This window comes from Budorcas taxicolor, chromosome 2 (assembly GCF_023091745.1).
Source record: "Budorcas taxicolor isolate Tak-1 chromosome 2, Takin1.1, whole genome shotgun sequence".
Lineage (NCBI taxonomy): Eukaryota > Metazoa > Chordata > Mammalia > Artiodactyla > Bovidae > Budorcas > Budorcas taxicolor.
This window is the reverse complement of record NC_068911.1, coordinates 109860849-109875606: the sequence shown is the minus strand read 5'-3', so window position 1 is coordinate 109875606 and position 14758 is coordinate 109860849. Positions and strand designations below refer to the sequence as shown.

At 35.3% G+C, this 14758-nt stretch overlaps 1 protein-coding gene across 1 annotated transcript in view; it reads right to left on the bottom strand.

The window, feature by feature from the left end:
* The window catches only part of ACTR3 (actin related protein 3), a 53161-nt gene that overhangs the window by 15300 nt on the left and 23103 nt on the right, over positions 1-14758 (bottom strand). The window contains exons 2-4 of the mRNA XM_052659867.1: positions 10922-10977; positions 7433-7557; positions 2324-2434 (exon numbers count right to left, since the gene is read on the bottom strand). Coding sequence (XP_052515827.1) covers positions 2324-2434; positions 7433-7557; positions 10922-10977 — 292 coding nt within the window. The remainder of the gene's footprint in view (positions 1-2323; positions 2435-7432; positions 7558-10921; positions 10978-14758) is intronic.

Below are 14758 nucleotides of genomic sequence, written 5' to 3'. Positions count from 1 at the left end.
TTTATTCTCATGAGTCTGATCTGACTATTAAATTCTTTTTGTTATCTCAAATACTTAAACTTGAAATGTAAAACTTTAAATTTAAGAAATACAGAATTATCTTTTTGACCTGGGGTTAAGGAAAAAGTCCTTAAATTTAATGAGCACAACTTGCAATTCACTGCAAATAAAATCATGTTCTAGATTTTAAAAGACACCATAAAAATTTTTTTTCAATTAACTGGGATCAGATCTTTTAACTTCTAAACTACTTGATGTATTTAAACTTATTTAGGAAGGCTTTGGACTATGTTCAAGAATTTGGAGATAATTTAGTAATAGTTATGTGTAAAATTAAGCAAACTAAAAAAACCAAGGCAGTTAAACTATAAACTCCAAGAAAAACAGAATTCTATACAAAATAAAATTTAACCAGAAGATCTCACAAGGAAAATATACAAATAGCTAATAAGCACATGAAAAAGTACTCAATGTCATCAGTCATCAGAAAAATGCAAATTAAAACCAAAATGAGAAAGCTCACACCCACCAGAATGGCTAAGACTAACACATTATCAAATGTTAGACAGAATGCAGAGTAACCGGATCAATAACACATTGTTGGTGGGTGTGAAAAAAGGTACAATCCTTTGGGAAAAGTTCTGAAACTTAAAATCAATCATACAGCTACCCTATGGCACAACAATTCCTTATCTAGGCGTTTACATAAGAGAAATAAAAACATGTTCACAAAAGACTTGTATAAGAACATTCACAATACCCAAAATATTAATAACTATCAAAAACTTGGAACAGCCCAGGTGATTTTCAACAGGGAAATGGGCAGTGAGGCATATTTATACAATAGAGTATGACCCAGCAAAAAAAAAGCAGCAAATGCAACAACATGTATGAATATCAAGATTATGGTGAATGAAATCTTACCAAAGAGCACATTTTATACAATTCTACTTATATGAAACTCAAAAATAAGGAAAATGTATATGTGTGGGAAAAAAATTGGAACAAGGTTTGCCTCCAAGAGATGGGGGTAGGGATTAACTGGAAAAGGGCAAGAGATAACTTTGCAGCTTAATAGTAATGTTCTGTATCTTGATAAGGGTTTGGGTTACACAGACATATGCATCTGTCAAAACTAGAAAAAGGCAAAGATTAATACATCATGCATCCTGCAGGCCAAATCTAGTCTACCACTTCTTTTTGTAAATAAAAGTTGACTGGAACACAGCCACAGCCACTCATTTAAGTACTGCATGTGGTTGCTTTCCTACTACAACAGCAGAGCTAAGCAGCTGCAACAGAGACCACATGGTTCACAAAGCCAAAAATCTTTCCTACCTACCTTTAGACAAAGTTTGCCAATGCCTGGTCAAACCAATAAAATGGTAGGGCTAAGATGTGTGATTTTACAGAAAGTAAGTTTTATAGAAAAGAAAAAAATGTAAACAATAATAAACTCTAGTTGATGATAATGTATGCTAAAGTAGTTAGGGGTGAACTGACTCAATCTGCAACTCTTTGCAGTGATTTAAAAAGTAAGATGCAGTAATAGAAAGATAACCAAATAAACAGATGTTCTAAGACAATTACAGCAAAATTGAATGCTGAGTCTAGATTGTAGGTGCTCACTGCAATGTTCTTTAAACTTTGTATTTATGTATATGTATATTCAAATATGTACATATATATATATTCACAATCACCATAATAAAATATAAAATATTAATTTTACCCAAAATTATGATATAACTATATCACAGAAAGAGGAAGAAGATAAGGATATTGTGTTAAGGAGGGGGGACAAAAGGAAAAGAACAAAATACTCATCTTTCCTAGTAGGAAGTTACAGTATCTAATATTTAAAATAACAAATGAAATACATGAGAAAACTATCAGGGAAAACTCTTTAAAATTTTAAAGTGTGTGCCTCTGGGGAATCAAGTGCTTAAGAGTAGGGAGAGGTTAGGAAGGAAAGTGCTGTTTCTTAAAGTTAAATCTATAATGATTAAATTTTTAAAGTTATAAACATGCATTGCTTTGATTAAAAAAAAGTTTAAAAACTAAATTACATATTTTATTAGCAAGAATCACAAATGAAATAAAAATCACACCCGCTATTTTTTTAATTAAAAAAAAAAGTGTCATGTTTCCAACTTTTTCCCCTCAAATTTACAGTTAAAGATACTAAATATGATCCAGATTTATCACAATGTTTTTAGATACATGACAAATAAATTATAGCCTATTGAGTACAGATATAATGAAAACATTCTCATTAAGCTTCTTCAAAAATTTCCTCACTGAAATTATAAGTTGTGCTTACCAAAAGAAAATAATGATCTTCAGGTTCTGCCCTTAAATATTTAAAGATCACTTGCTCCATAAACCTTTCCATCAAGTCCCAATCTTCAACTATACCATGGCGGATTGGCCACTATTAAAAAAATAACACAGGAATCAAATCTTCATTAATATAAAAAATAAAAGAGATCATTAGTAAATAGTAGATGAGGGAAGGATTTCTTAGGTGTAATGACAATGCATACTTAACTAGAGATAAAGGAAATGATTTCTACATATTTTCAGATGTTTCTATTAAAAAAAATAATGCAAATATGTCAAAATGTTAAAAACTATTCAATCTAGATGAAAGATTGCACCAGTCTTTCTGGATTTTTGAAAATTTTATAATAGAAACATACCTCATTAAAATTCAGCTTGTGAAAATTACTGGTTATGACAATTTGCTTAATCTTTAATTTATTAGCTCTCACAAATATTTGTTGCATATCTAATATATAAAAAACAGTAAGTAAATAGCAAGAAGAGTCGTAAATCAAGCAAGCAAAATTTTGTAGGACAAGTCATACATATCTATATAGACTCAGTTTCAAAACTGAACCTGGCAGAACTACAGCAAATTCAAAAATACATTGCAAATATTTTACATTTTCCAGGGAAATTTGGTGATACTCAGAATCAGTTTGACACTACATATCTACTAGTTTAATAAAACAGTACAGTTTCAACATCAGTCAGTAACATTACTTCTTTGAAAAACTGGATTACCAGCAGTTGCTATGATAAAAATTAAATCCCTCCCTCCAAAAATCCATAAAATAAGAAATGTAAAAAGTAAATTAAGAATGAGGATGGTGATACAAAATCTAATTCAAGGTGTGAGAAACTGTGACCTACCTGACAGGCACATGCATTCTAATAGTAACTAATTAACAATTTAACAAAAATATTTTCCTTTCAAAGAAGTGTCATTTTTTTCAAGTAGCTATGTTCCTACTTAACAAACATACTGTTAGAAATTTCTTTCTAAGTGACAAAAAACTGTCAAAACTTTTACTGAGACACTGAAGGCACTAAGAAAGTTTGTGAACCTCTGCAATAAAAGTTTCGCAACACATAAAACTAAAGCAAAAATTAGTATTCTGAATATATGAAGAATTCCTTAAGCAAAGTAAAAGCTTAGGCAATAATCCAAAATTTTACAAAAGAAACATTTTTTAAAATATACTTCCATGCACTTAGAATAAATATACACTCAGTACCTAAGGATGAATACATTAATGAAGAAAATATCCTACTGTCATTTAGTCATCATTAAACCTCTTATCTATACATTTCTAACGACCACATTTCACCAAAGCCTTCTAATATACTTCTTAAAGCATTACACTTAAAAAGTAACTTCTACTCCTCACTGACTCACTGGAAAAGACCCTGATGCTGGGAAAGATTGAAGGTGGGAGGAGAAGGGGATGACAGTCAATGAGATAGATGGATGGTATCACTGACTCAATGGACATGAGTTTTGAATAAACTCTGGGAGTTGGTAATGGACAGGGAGGTGTGGCATGCTGCAGTTCATGGAGTTGCAGAGTCAGACACGACTGAGCGACTGAACTGCTTTAGGAAAAGCAGTTCCTCACTTTGCTTTAGGAAAGGAAAAAAATGTACTTATTACATCATTCATTTTATAACATTACTGGGAGTTTACATATTTTAATGTTCTAAATGCTATTTACTGATTTATTCATCATCTATCATTGTATACCTACTATGAATCATTGGCACAAATGCTAAGGCCATGAACATCCTGCCATAAGAATCTATCTAATGAAAGAAATATAACAGATACAAACATTACACTATTAGCTTTTAAAGAAATACAATACCTAGGACAAGATGAACGACTTGCCTTCAGAGGGAAAATATGAAGGCTCTTATTTCTCTATGACTGAGGAGGTCATATCTTCTTAAAGGAACAACCTTGTTAATTTTGTTTTCAGAGTGGGAGATAGAAGGAAATGTAAGTAGAGAATAGCAAAAAATATGTACAGACACTACATAATATACAAACACAACAGTTATCAATGAAAAACACCTGTGTCTTTAGGGAAAGGAGTGTAGATAGGTAGATGGCTTCTAGATGAAGAGGACCAGGTTCTCAAAAACTATTACTTGCCTTGTATTGGTGTTTTATTCTATAAGAAATAGAACATCAGTAGAAATTTTCTATCAGGGTAAACAAGAATAGCTTTGATTTTTAAGAAGATAATTACAGTAGCATTGGGAAAGCTGAACTGAATCTTACAAGAACAAAAGAGAATAAGAGCCCCAGTTGTGCTGTAAATGATGTTAGGCCAGACTGAAGATTTCTGTCACTAAGAGAAAAAACTCAAAGATATCAATAGGCTTCTAACTATGAAATCAGGATGAAAAGAATCTATTATTAATCAAGATAACCAAAGATGTATTTTGTCTTATCTTGGAATATCAAGGGTGGAGTATATATAAAAAATTTTGTTTTGAATATATTAAACTCAAGAGCCAGAGAATAGGTAGGTGACAGTAGGCAGCTGGAAATGGGTCAAGGAACTGGGTAGAGATCTAAGCCGTGCCGGCAGATGAAGGTGTGGATGAGATCATCTACAAAAGGTCTTAAATAAGAGAGAATCAAGGACAGTACTTGGGAAATACTGATATTTGAATAGTAGGCAAAGGAAGAAGAGCCGGTGACAGTACAGGGGAAAAAATGAACAGTAACAACAAGAATAGCCTCTGTTAGGAAGAGAGCCAGCAGAGTAATCTTGTGAAAGAAAGACAAATCAAGAAGGATAAAGACTGCTAGATATAATTGGATTTAACAAAGAGCTTATCAAAATAAGTTTGTTTTTAAAAGGACAAAGAAGAAAATAAAATAACAACTAAAATGCGGAGGAAAGAAGGCAGGACTGTAAGAAGTTTTGTCATTTGAGTGTGCCTGCTGCATCTGGAAGACCTGAAAGTGTATTAAGAGAACGAATCAATGCAGAGGAACTCTGGCCTCTCAGGTCACTGACTTCACCACCTCTGAAGGTGTCTCTTCCATTTTGGCCACAGTCTAGATCTTAGTATCATCATCATCTCTAAATTTCTGAAATGCAAGTACACCCTCTCTCTGATCACAACTTCTTCTCCTTCTAGCATACTCCAGCACCTCACTACATCTCTCTAGACTTGCAGTCCACAGGCTAATATACTTTTTCTCTAGCCAAAACCCATCCCTCCTCACAACACACAGTTTAGACTTCGGGCTCCCTTACTCTGCTCATATTTCCTTTTATCATTCTATCTACCAAAACCCAACTTGGGATGATCCTACCCTAAACTTAACCTATATCCAGAATGCTGATCATACAAACCACATAGAACTGGCTGATAAAACTAAGAATTCATAACTACTATTCCCAAATGGATATAAATATACCTGGCAAGCTGTTGTTTCCCCACTCTGTTCATTTTTACTCTCCACAGTAATGATTTTAAATATTCTCCCCATCACTCAGACTTCACTTTTCCCTTCTATTTCCTGAGCAGTAAAGAAAATGTCATCATGTGTTTCACAAGGAAAGCAGGAGCTAACAGTCAGGAAGCCAAACTGACTTTCCTCATCAAATCTGTAAAACTGATTCCACACTTACTTCTTTTTTCTTTTTCAATTGTTTATAATTTAAGAGATCCTCCATGTATGAAGTAAATCATCTGTGCTCTGGATTCCATCCCTCTAGCTTTGTCATCGACCTGTATTATAGTCTGTCTTTCCTGTTGCTTTGATCTCTTTCTAATAATTCTTTCACATTAGCATTTAAGCATTTAAACATCTCTTCTATCTTATGCCCACACTTATCTGTTTATTTCTCCTTCCCAATCAAAGCCAAACCTCACAGGAATAATCCTTTCATTTTTCCTGGCCTACTTTGCTGGCCATTCACAATCCAACCTATACTTTAACCCAGGCTCATTAGTCTTCTAAAACTATTCTTATTAAGGTTACAAATAACATCCTTGCAACTAAAGACAGCAAGTAACGTATGGGCTCTAGGTCACTTGATAGCAGCATGCCACACTGTTTATCAGTGACCTACAGTTCTTTCCTGTTTACCCAGTCTAACTATGCCTTTTCAGAATCCTTTGTAGGCTTTCCTCCTCCATCCAAATCTCAGTGGTGCATTGATCAAGCTCTGTCATAGGCCTATCCCTAGAGAATCTTATCCCTTCCAAAGGTCACTAATATCTTCCAAATATTTATCTCCAGGTCTGTCTTGTTTATAAGCTCCAAGAGCCAAATATCTGTATAAATGCAAACCACTTATAATTTCTTCTTCAAGGGCTTTCTTTCCACATTACAACAGTCTTGAAGTCAGGAAATCCATTTTTCTTATTTAATCTCAGCACTTTAAATAAAGTTGTTTATACATAGTAGTTTTTTTGTTAATGAATAAATTATGAGAAGTGAAGAAAAGACGTATAAAGGAAGAAATGTGCAGATCAGGCAAAGTGAGTTTTAATAGTGTCTACCTTTTGGTGCAGGTGGGGATAGTGACTCTGAGAGCAGCCACAAGGAAGGTATCTGGATTACTAGATTTGTTCTCTATCCTGAACTTTTATGATTACAGTCACAATATTTTTTTTAACTGTATAACTAAGCCTTATCTATTTTATAGCATGTAAATTATATCTCAATAAAAAAGGAACAGGAGGATGAAGGGTAGGGAACAAACAAGAAAAAGATAAAAAACAGTGCCCTTTCAGATGACACAGGCTTCAACAGGAGAAAAACAACGTGGGTCTGAATAAAGATGGGAAGTATTTCTAGGTGTGATAATGTGGAGGCAAGAGAAAGTCAATCACATTGATGACTCTGAGATTGAAAAAGTAAATACCAGTTACTCAAAGGAGCTAAAATATTCCTCTTTGGGGGGAGGGAAAAGTAATGCAGTTAAAGCAAGGCTGGAAGAAGTCACAAGGGAAGAAAAAATTTCTACTGTGAAGAGGCTAAGAGTATTAGTCCTGTAATTGAGTGGCAAAATTACTAAACGAACTAATTTTTTGAAATAAAATGTTATTTATATTTATACAAATCATAAAAATATACCTTTGTTGCATATGTAGGTTTTTCTATTGCTTCATCACCAATGAAGAAGTCTAGGTCATCAACACCTTTCATCACCCTCCTTTGAGCTTGATCTCCCACTTTTGCTGACTCCTTAATAGCAATACCTTTAAAATAGAAGTTATTTATGCATGTAAAAAATTTTATTTTTTTCAAGTGAGATGAATTTTTCACTTGTATTTTTTCATAATGAAGTATTATTACATAGAACATGATCTAGTATATTTAAACTGCTAAATTAAAGCAAAAAGGTCATTAATAAAAAAATGACAAAATTCCTTTAATACAATGAAATCTCAACTTCCACCCAGAAACAAGGCCTCAAACATAAAAAGCCCCCCAAAGAGAAGTACTGTTGTGGGAATGTTTCAGTTATGTTCTTAAAAACTAGGTAAACTCTGTTTTGGTCTGAGTAAAACTGTAATTCCACCAAGTCAACATAGGCTTGATGGACAATCAGAAAGAAAAAATTGAAAACCAGTAATAAAAGTAGGAAAACTGCATGGGGAGGTATTTTTTTAAAACTTTTTTCATATACTGTTTGCACTACTGTGAACTAGCTTACTTTTAACACTGGCATAAGGACCTGTTAAACTTTAATCCACATATACAAAGGGAAACTTCAAATCATTCAGGTAAAACACATAGCAATCTCCTTATATAATTTCTAAAAACAGCATACAGTTCTAGACCTAAAATATAAATTTCTTAACTAAGTTGTAAATGTCTGAATCCTTCAAATTAAACAGTTCTTCATTCAAAACATCTGCATGACTTTCCTGGTGGTCCTGTGGTTAAGACTCAGCTCTTCTACTGCATGGGTGTAACCCCTAGTCAGATCCTACATGAGGAGTGGCCAAAAATTAAAAAGAAACAAAAAACAAAAACATGCATACACTTAAGCTGATGGGCCATTCACAGTTACACTTTCCGTTAGTAACAATTTATATCCTTAATAAGGAGTGTAGAAAATACAGAAGGAAATTCTAAATTCAATCTACTTCTAAATGCTGCTTCTCTAGCATAAGGCACATAGACATCCAGACGCGTCACTACAAATTTCCTAGAAACAAAGATTATGAAAATAACTTTGAACCATATCCACAGGTTTTCCAGATCAAATATCCATGTTCATCAGTGGCAATGATTATATCTGCTCATTATAAAACTACACCTGCAGCATTAAAACTAGTTGGGTGAAAAAAACTCCATAATCAAAAATCTTTTCTTTCATACACAAATGGATTTTTTAACACGCTGCAATGTCTCATAAGAAAGACAATGAAAACTAAAATTGCAAATTTTGGCAGAAAGATGAAATAGAGAAAGAATACAATGGTGATGAGAAACAAAAGTTTAAAATATCAAAATTACATGGGCTTCCAACTAAGACTTAATACAGCACTTAAGAATATAAGCAAAAGCAAATTTTGTAAGAATCTGAGTTAACACATCAGGAATCTCCTGAAATAAATGTTTTAATCACAATACAATGCCTTATAAAAAATTACAAATTAAGAGATTACAAAATCAGCATTTTAAGAGTTGAGTTGTGTGCCCCCAAAAAGATATGTTTAGGTCCTAATTCTTACTACCTCAGAATGTGACCTTATTTGGAAATAGGGTCTTTCAAGTTAAAATGAGGTTATTAGGATGGGCTACAATCCAATGACTGGTGATCTCATAAAAATACAGAATTGGGGCATATCCATGCGCTGAAGAAAAACAATGTGAAGACACACAGGGTTAGCTATGTGACTGGAGTGATGCGCACAGAAGCCAAAGAATGCCAAGGACTGTCAGGAAACACCAGAAGTTTTAAGAGCCAAGATTTCTCCCCTAGAGCTGTCAGCAAGATCATGGCCCTGTTGACACCTTGATTCTGGACTTCTTGCTTGCAGTACTACAAGTTTCTGTTGTTTTAAGCCATCTGGCTTTTGGTACTTTGCCTTGGCAGCCTCGGGAAACTAATATAAGCATACACATAGAATAAAACTAAACTCAAACATAACTAACATCAAGTACTAGTTTGCAAAAGTACTCTATTTTAGTCAGCAACAGAGCCAATATTTGTCATCAAAATCTTAAACTATCAATATATTGATATGTAAAGTTGGGACAAAAGTGAAAAAAAGCAAATCTGTCCCTCCATGTAGATAACAAATATACTTGAATAGAGGATAAAAACAGTACTACAAATTAACACCACTATATTCCTATGAATAAGTTATTTCATCAGTGTCAGCTAAAAGCCATTCCATGTACTGAAGCATTAGATTTAGGTAATAACCTAAATTCACAGATAATCAATCCCTAGAAAAATATATCAAAAGTTTATCAGAAGTGCAAAAGTCAAACAGATCTGTTTCTAAAGAAAGAAATAAATATATAATAGCTCCCCCTTTAGAGATAATTTTGACACATCTTTACACATTTAACTTTGTTCTTGTCATACATAAACAATAAAACTGCTCGTTCATGTCCAATGAGTGCCCAATTGAGTCCAGAGATCTGTAGTTCAGGCAAGTCTAGTAATTTCTACATTGTTCTCAATATCACAGACTCTGAATTCTAAGCTGCTTTCACTATTCTCTGTATGTTTATCTTTCTGTTTCCTTCTCATTTTCATAAATCAGTAAGAATACACAAAAATATTCAGTCACACAAATACTAGTGATACTTCCAAAATTAAACCACCTAGAAGTTAGCACCACCAAGGAATGGCTCAAAAAGTTAGTCGTCTGATATGCTGAAGTCTTAACCTGGCGGTAGGTCAGGTAGTTGAGAAATGTTACTATACAATGTGCAAAAGGTGACCGTCTAACACTCAGATGTCCAAAATATGTCCATCAGGGAACAGGTACATAGCCCAGGCTAACAAATAAGAGCACAAATAAACAAGTCTGAGAGTATTTTTTAAAAACATCTGAAAGATAAATTATTGAAACTGGACAGTCAGTTAAAGTGAAGTTAACAAACATAAGCCAGAACAAAAATAACCTAAGTAAGGTTATAAAGTATTCGAGAACAGCTGAAGTCTGCATCTCCAGAGATAAGATGCCATCCTTATTTTGAAGATGGGCTTTTGTTAGGGATGTCAACAAGCACAAGCCCTGCAAAAATCATGAGCACAAACCAAAGGATGGTCTTTGTAGCTGTGTGATGAGAAATGCATTACTTAATAGTAACACACACACATTACTAACAGCAATATCCTCAAAGCAGATTCCCAGCTTATTCATTTTGTCTTTAAAAAAGTATTTGGTAGATTTAGTAAATGAAGAGCTAAAAAGAGATTTGAAATAAATGGTCAGAGATATGGAAATGAGGCCACACTTAGAACTTGGCAAATCATGTTTCTAAAGCACTAAATCTTATAGAATGTTGAAATGATTATTTACTTATTTTTTTTACTTTTATCAAGAAAAAGATATTCAGTCACCTTACTTATGATTTAAAAGAAATACTTACAGGAAGGGATGATAAACTGTGGTTCTGTATTTCCAGCATATCCTAATTTTGTATACCTGAAAAACAAAACAAAAAGAATTTTATAAGTATTTCACTAATATCCTGCAATTTATGAATTTAATTCTTAGAATTCTATGTTATAAAGTAAGATTCCATTCTGGGTGAATATTATACAAAATCCCATAGCTTCAATTATGGCAAACCACTTCAGTATTCTTGCCTTGAGAACCCCATGAACAGTATGAAGCTTTCTGCCTTTTCAAAATGATAGGATACTGAAAGAGGAACTCACCAGGTCAGTAGATGCCCAATATGCTACTGGAGATCAGTAGAGAAATAACTCCAGGAAGAATGAAGGGATGGAGCCAAAGCAAAAACAATAGGCAGCTGTGGATGTGACTAATGATAGAAGCAAGGTCCGATGCTATAAAGAGCAATATTGCATAGGAACCTGGAATGTCAGGTCCATGAATCAAGGCAAATTGGAAGTGGTCAAACAAGAGATGGTAAGAGTGAACATTGACATTCTAGGAATCAGCGAACTAAAATGGACTGGAATGGGTGAATTTAACTCAGATGACCATTATATCTACTACTGTGGGCAGGAATCCCTCAGAAGAAATTAAGTAGCCATCATGGTCAACAAAAGAGTCCGAAATGCAGTACTTGGATGCAATCTCAAAAATGACAGAATGATCTCTGTTCGTTTCCAAGGCAAACCATTCAATACCACAGTAATACAAGTCTATGCCCCAACCAGTAACACTGAAGAAGCTGAAGAGAAACAGTTCTATGAAGACCTACAAGACCTTTTAGAACTAACACCTAAAAAAGATGTCCTTTTCATTATAGGGGACTGGAATGCAAAAGTAGGAAGTCAAAGAACACCTGGAGTAACAGGCAAATTTGGCCTTGGAATACGGAATGAAGCAGGGCAAAGGTTAATAGAGTTTTGTCAAGAAAATGCACTGGTCTTAGCAAACACCCTCTTCCAACAACACAAGAGAAGACTCTACACATGGACATCACCAGATGGTCAACACCAAAATCAGATTGATTATATTCTTTGCAGCCAAAGATGGAGAAACTCTATACAGTCAACAAAAACAAGACCAGGAGCTGACTGTGGCTCAGATCATGAACTCCTTATTACCAAATTCAGATTTCAATTGAAGAAAGTAGGGAAAACTGCTAGACCATTCAGGTGTGACCTAAATCAAATCCCTTATGATTATACAGTGGAAGTGAGAAATAGATTTAAGGGCCTAGATCTGATGGATAGAGTGCCTGATGAACTATGGAATGAGGTTCGTGACACTGTACAGGAGACAGGGATCAAGACCATCCCCATGGAAAAGAAATGCAAAAAAGCAAAATGGCTGTCTGGGGAGGCCTTACTAATAGCTGTGAAAAGAAGAGAAGCAAAAAGCAAAGGAGAAAAGGAAAGATATAAGCATCTGAAAGCAGAGTTCCAAAGAATAGCAAGGAGATAAGAAAGCCTTCTTCAGCGATCAATGCAAAGAAATAGAGGAAAAAAACAGAATGGGAAAGACTAGAGATCTCTTCAAGAAAATTAGAGATACCAAGGGAACATTTCATGCAAAGATGGGCTCGATAAAGGACAGAAATGCTATGGACATAACTGAAGCAGAAGATATTAAGAACAGGTGGCAAGAATACACAGAAGAACTGTACAAAAAAGATCTTCAAGACCCAGATAATCACGATGATGTGATCACTCATCTAGAGCCAGACATCCTGGAATGTGAAGTCAAGTGGGCCTTAGAAAGCATCACTATGAACAAAGCTAGTGGAGGTGATGGAATTCCAGTGGAGCTATTTCAAATCCTGAAAGATGATGCTGTGAAAGTGCTTCACTCAATATGCCAGCAAATTAGGAAAACTCAGCAGTGGCCACAGGACTGGAAAAGGTCAGTTTTCATTCCAATCCCAAAGAAAGGCAATGCCAAAGAATGCTCAAACTGCTGCACAATTGTACTCATCTCACATGCTAGTAAAGTAATGCTCAAAATTCTCCAAGCCAGGCTTCAGCAATACGTGAACCGTGAACTCCCTGATGTTCAAGCTGGTTTTAGAAAAGGCAGAGGAACCAGAGATCAAATTGCCAACATCAACTGGATCGTGGAAAAAGCAAGAGAGTTCCAGAAAAACATCTATTTCTGCTTTACTGACTATGCCAAAGCCTTTGACTGTGTGGATCACAATAAACTGTGGAAAATTCTGAAAGAGATAGGAATACCAGACCACCTGACCTGCCTCTTGATGAATCTGTATGCAGCTCAGGAAGGAACACTTAGAACTGGACATGGAACAACAGATTGGTTCCAAATAGGTAAAGGAGTACGTCAAGACTGTATATTGTCACCCTGCTTATTTAACTTATGCAGAGTACATCATGAGAAACGCTGGGCTGGAAGAAACACAAGCTGGAATCAAGATTGCGGGGAGAAATACCAATAACCTCAGATATGCAGATGACACCACCTTATGGCAGAAAGTGAAGAGGAACTAAAAAGCCTCTTGATGAAAGTGAAAAAGGAGAGTGAAAAACTTGGCTTAAAGCTCCACATTCAGAAAACGAAGATCATGGCATCTGGTCCCATCACTTCATGGGAAATAGATGGCTAAACAGTGGAAACAGTGTCAGACTTTATTTTTTGGGCTCCAAAATCACTGCAGATGGTGACTGTAGCCATGAAATTAAAGATGCTTACTCCTTGGAAGAAAAGTTATGACCAACCTAGATAGCATATTCAAAATCTGAGACATTACTTTGCCGACTAAGGTCCATCTAGTCAAGGCTATGGTTTTCCCAGTGGTCATGTATGGATGTGAGAGTTGGACGGTGAAGAAGGCTGAGCGCCAAAGAATTGATGCTCTTGAACTGTGGTGTTGGAGAAGACTCTTGAGAGTCCCTTGGACTGCAAGGAGATCCAACCAGTCCATTCTGAAGGAGATCAACCCTGGGATTTCTTTGGAAGGAATGATGCTAAAGCTGAAACTCCAGTACTTTGGCCACCTCATGCGAAGAGTTGACTCATTGGAAAAGACTCTGATGCTGGGAGGGATTGGGGGCAAGATGAGAAGGGGACGATAGAGGATGAGATGGCTGGATGGCATCACTGACTCAATGGACTAATGGACGTGAGTCTGAGTGAACTCCAGGAGTTGGTGATGGACAGGGAGGCCTGGCGTGCAGCGATTCATGGGGTCACAAAGAGTCAGACACGACTGAGTGACTGAACTGAATTGAACTGAAGTTTCAAAATTATAAGTACCCATAGCTTTTATTTGTTATTTGTATTTCAACTGTTTTACAAAACTGCTATCTCTTATATTATCAAAGGGTGATTAAGCCTCTGATAAAATAATATATAGTTCCATATGAGATCAATGATTTTAACAGTGTAACTGTACATATGGAAGATGCAACAAGAGGGAATATTTTCTAGGATCGAAAGGCTAGTAATACAGGTGGTGCAAAGAATTTTGGATACTGTTTTATGACCTAGTCCAGTAAGAGGACACCGAGTGGCCTATAAGCAATATCTCTGCCAGACTTGGGAATGAGCATTCTCAGCACAACAGGACGAAATGGCAGCCTCAAATCACGGTCAAATTTATTACATGAAGGGACCCTGCCAACTGGAAACTGGCAATTGCCATCTACCTCTACAAAGATTAAATCATGGCCACTGCAGCTGCTGACCTTCAACATCACTGAAAGATTAGGGTGGAGATCAGGAATCAGGCACTCTGTGCTCTGGAAAAACTGGCAGAACAGGCCTTCAGAGAGTTGGATATCTTCAGGAAAAG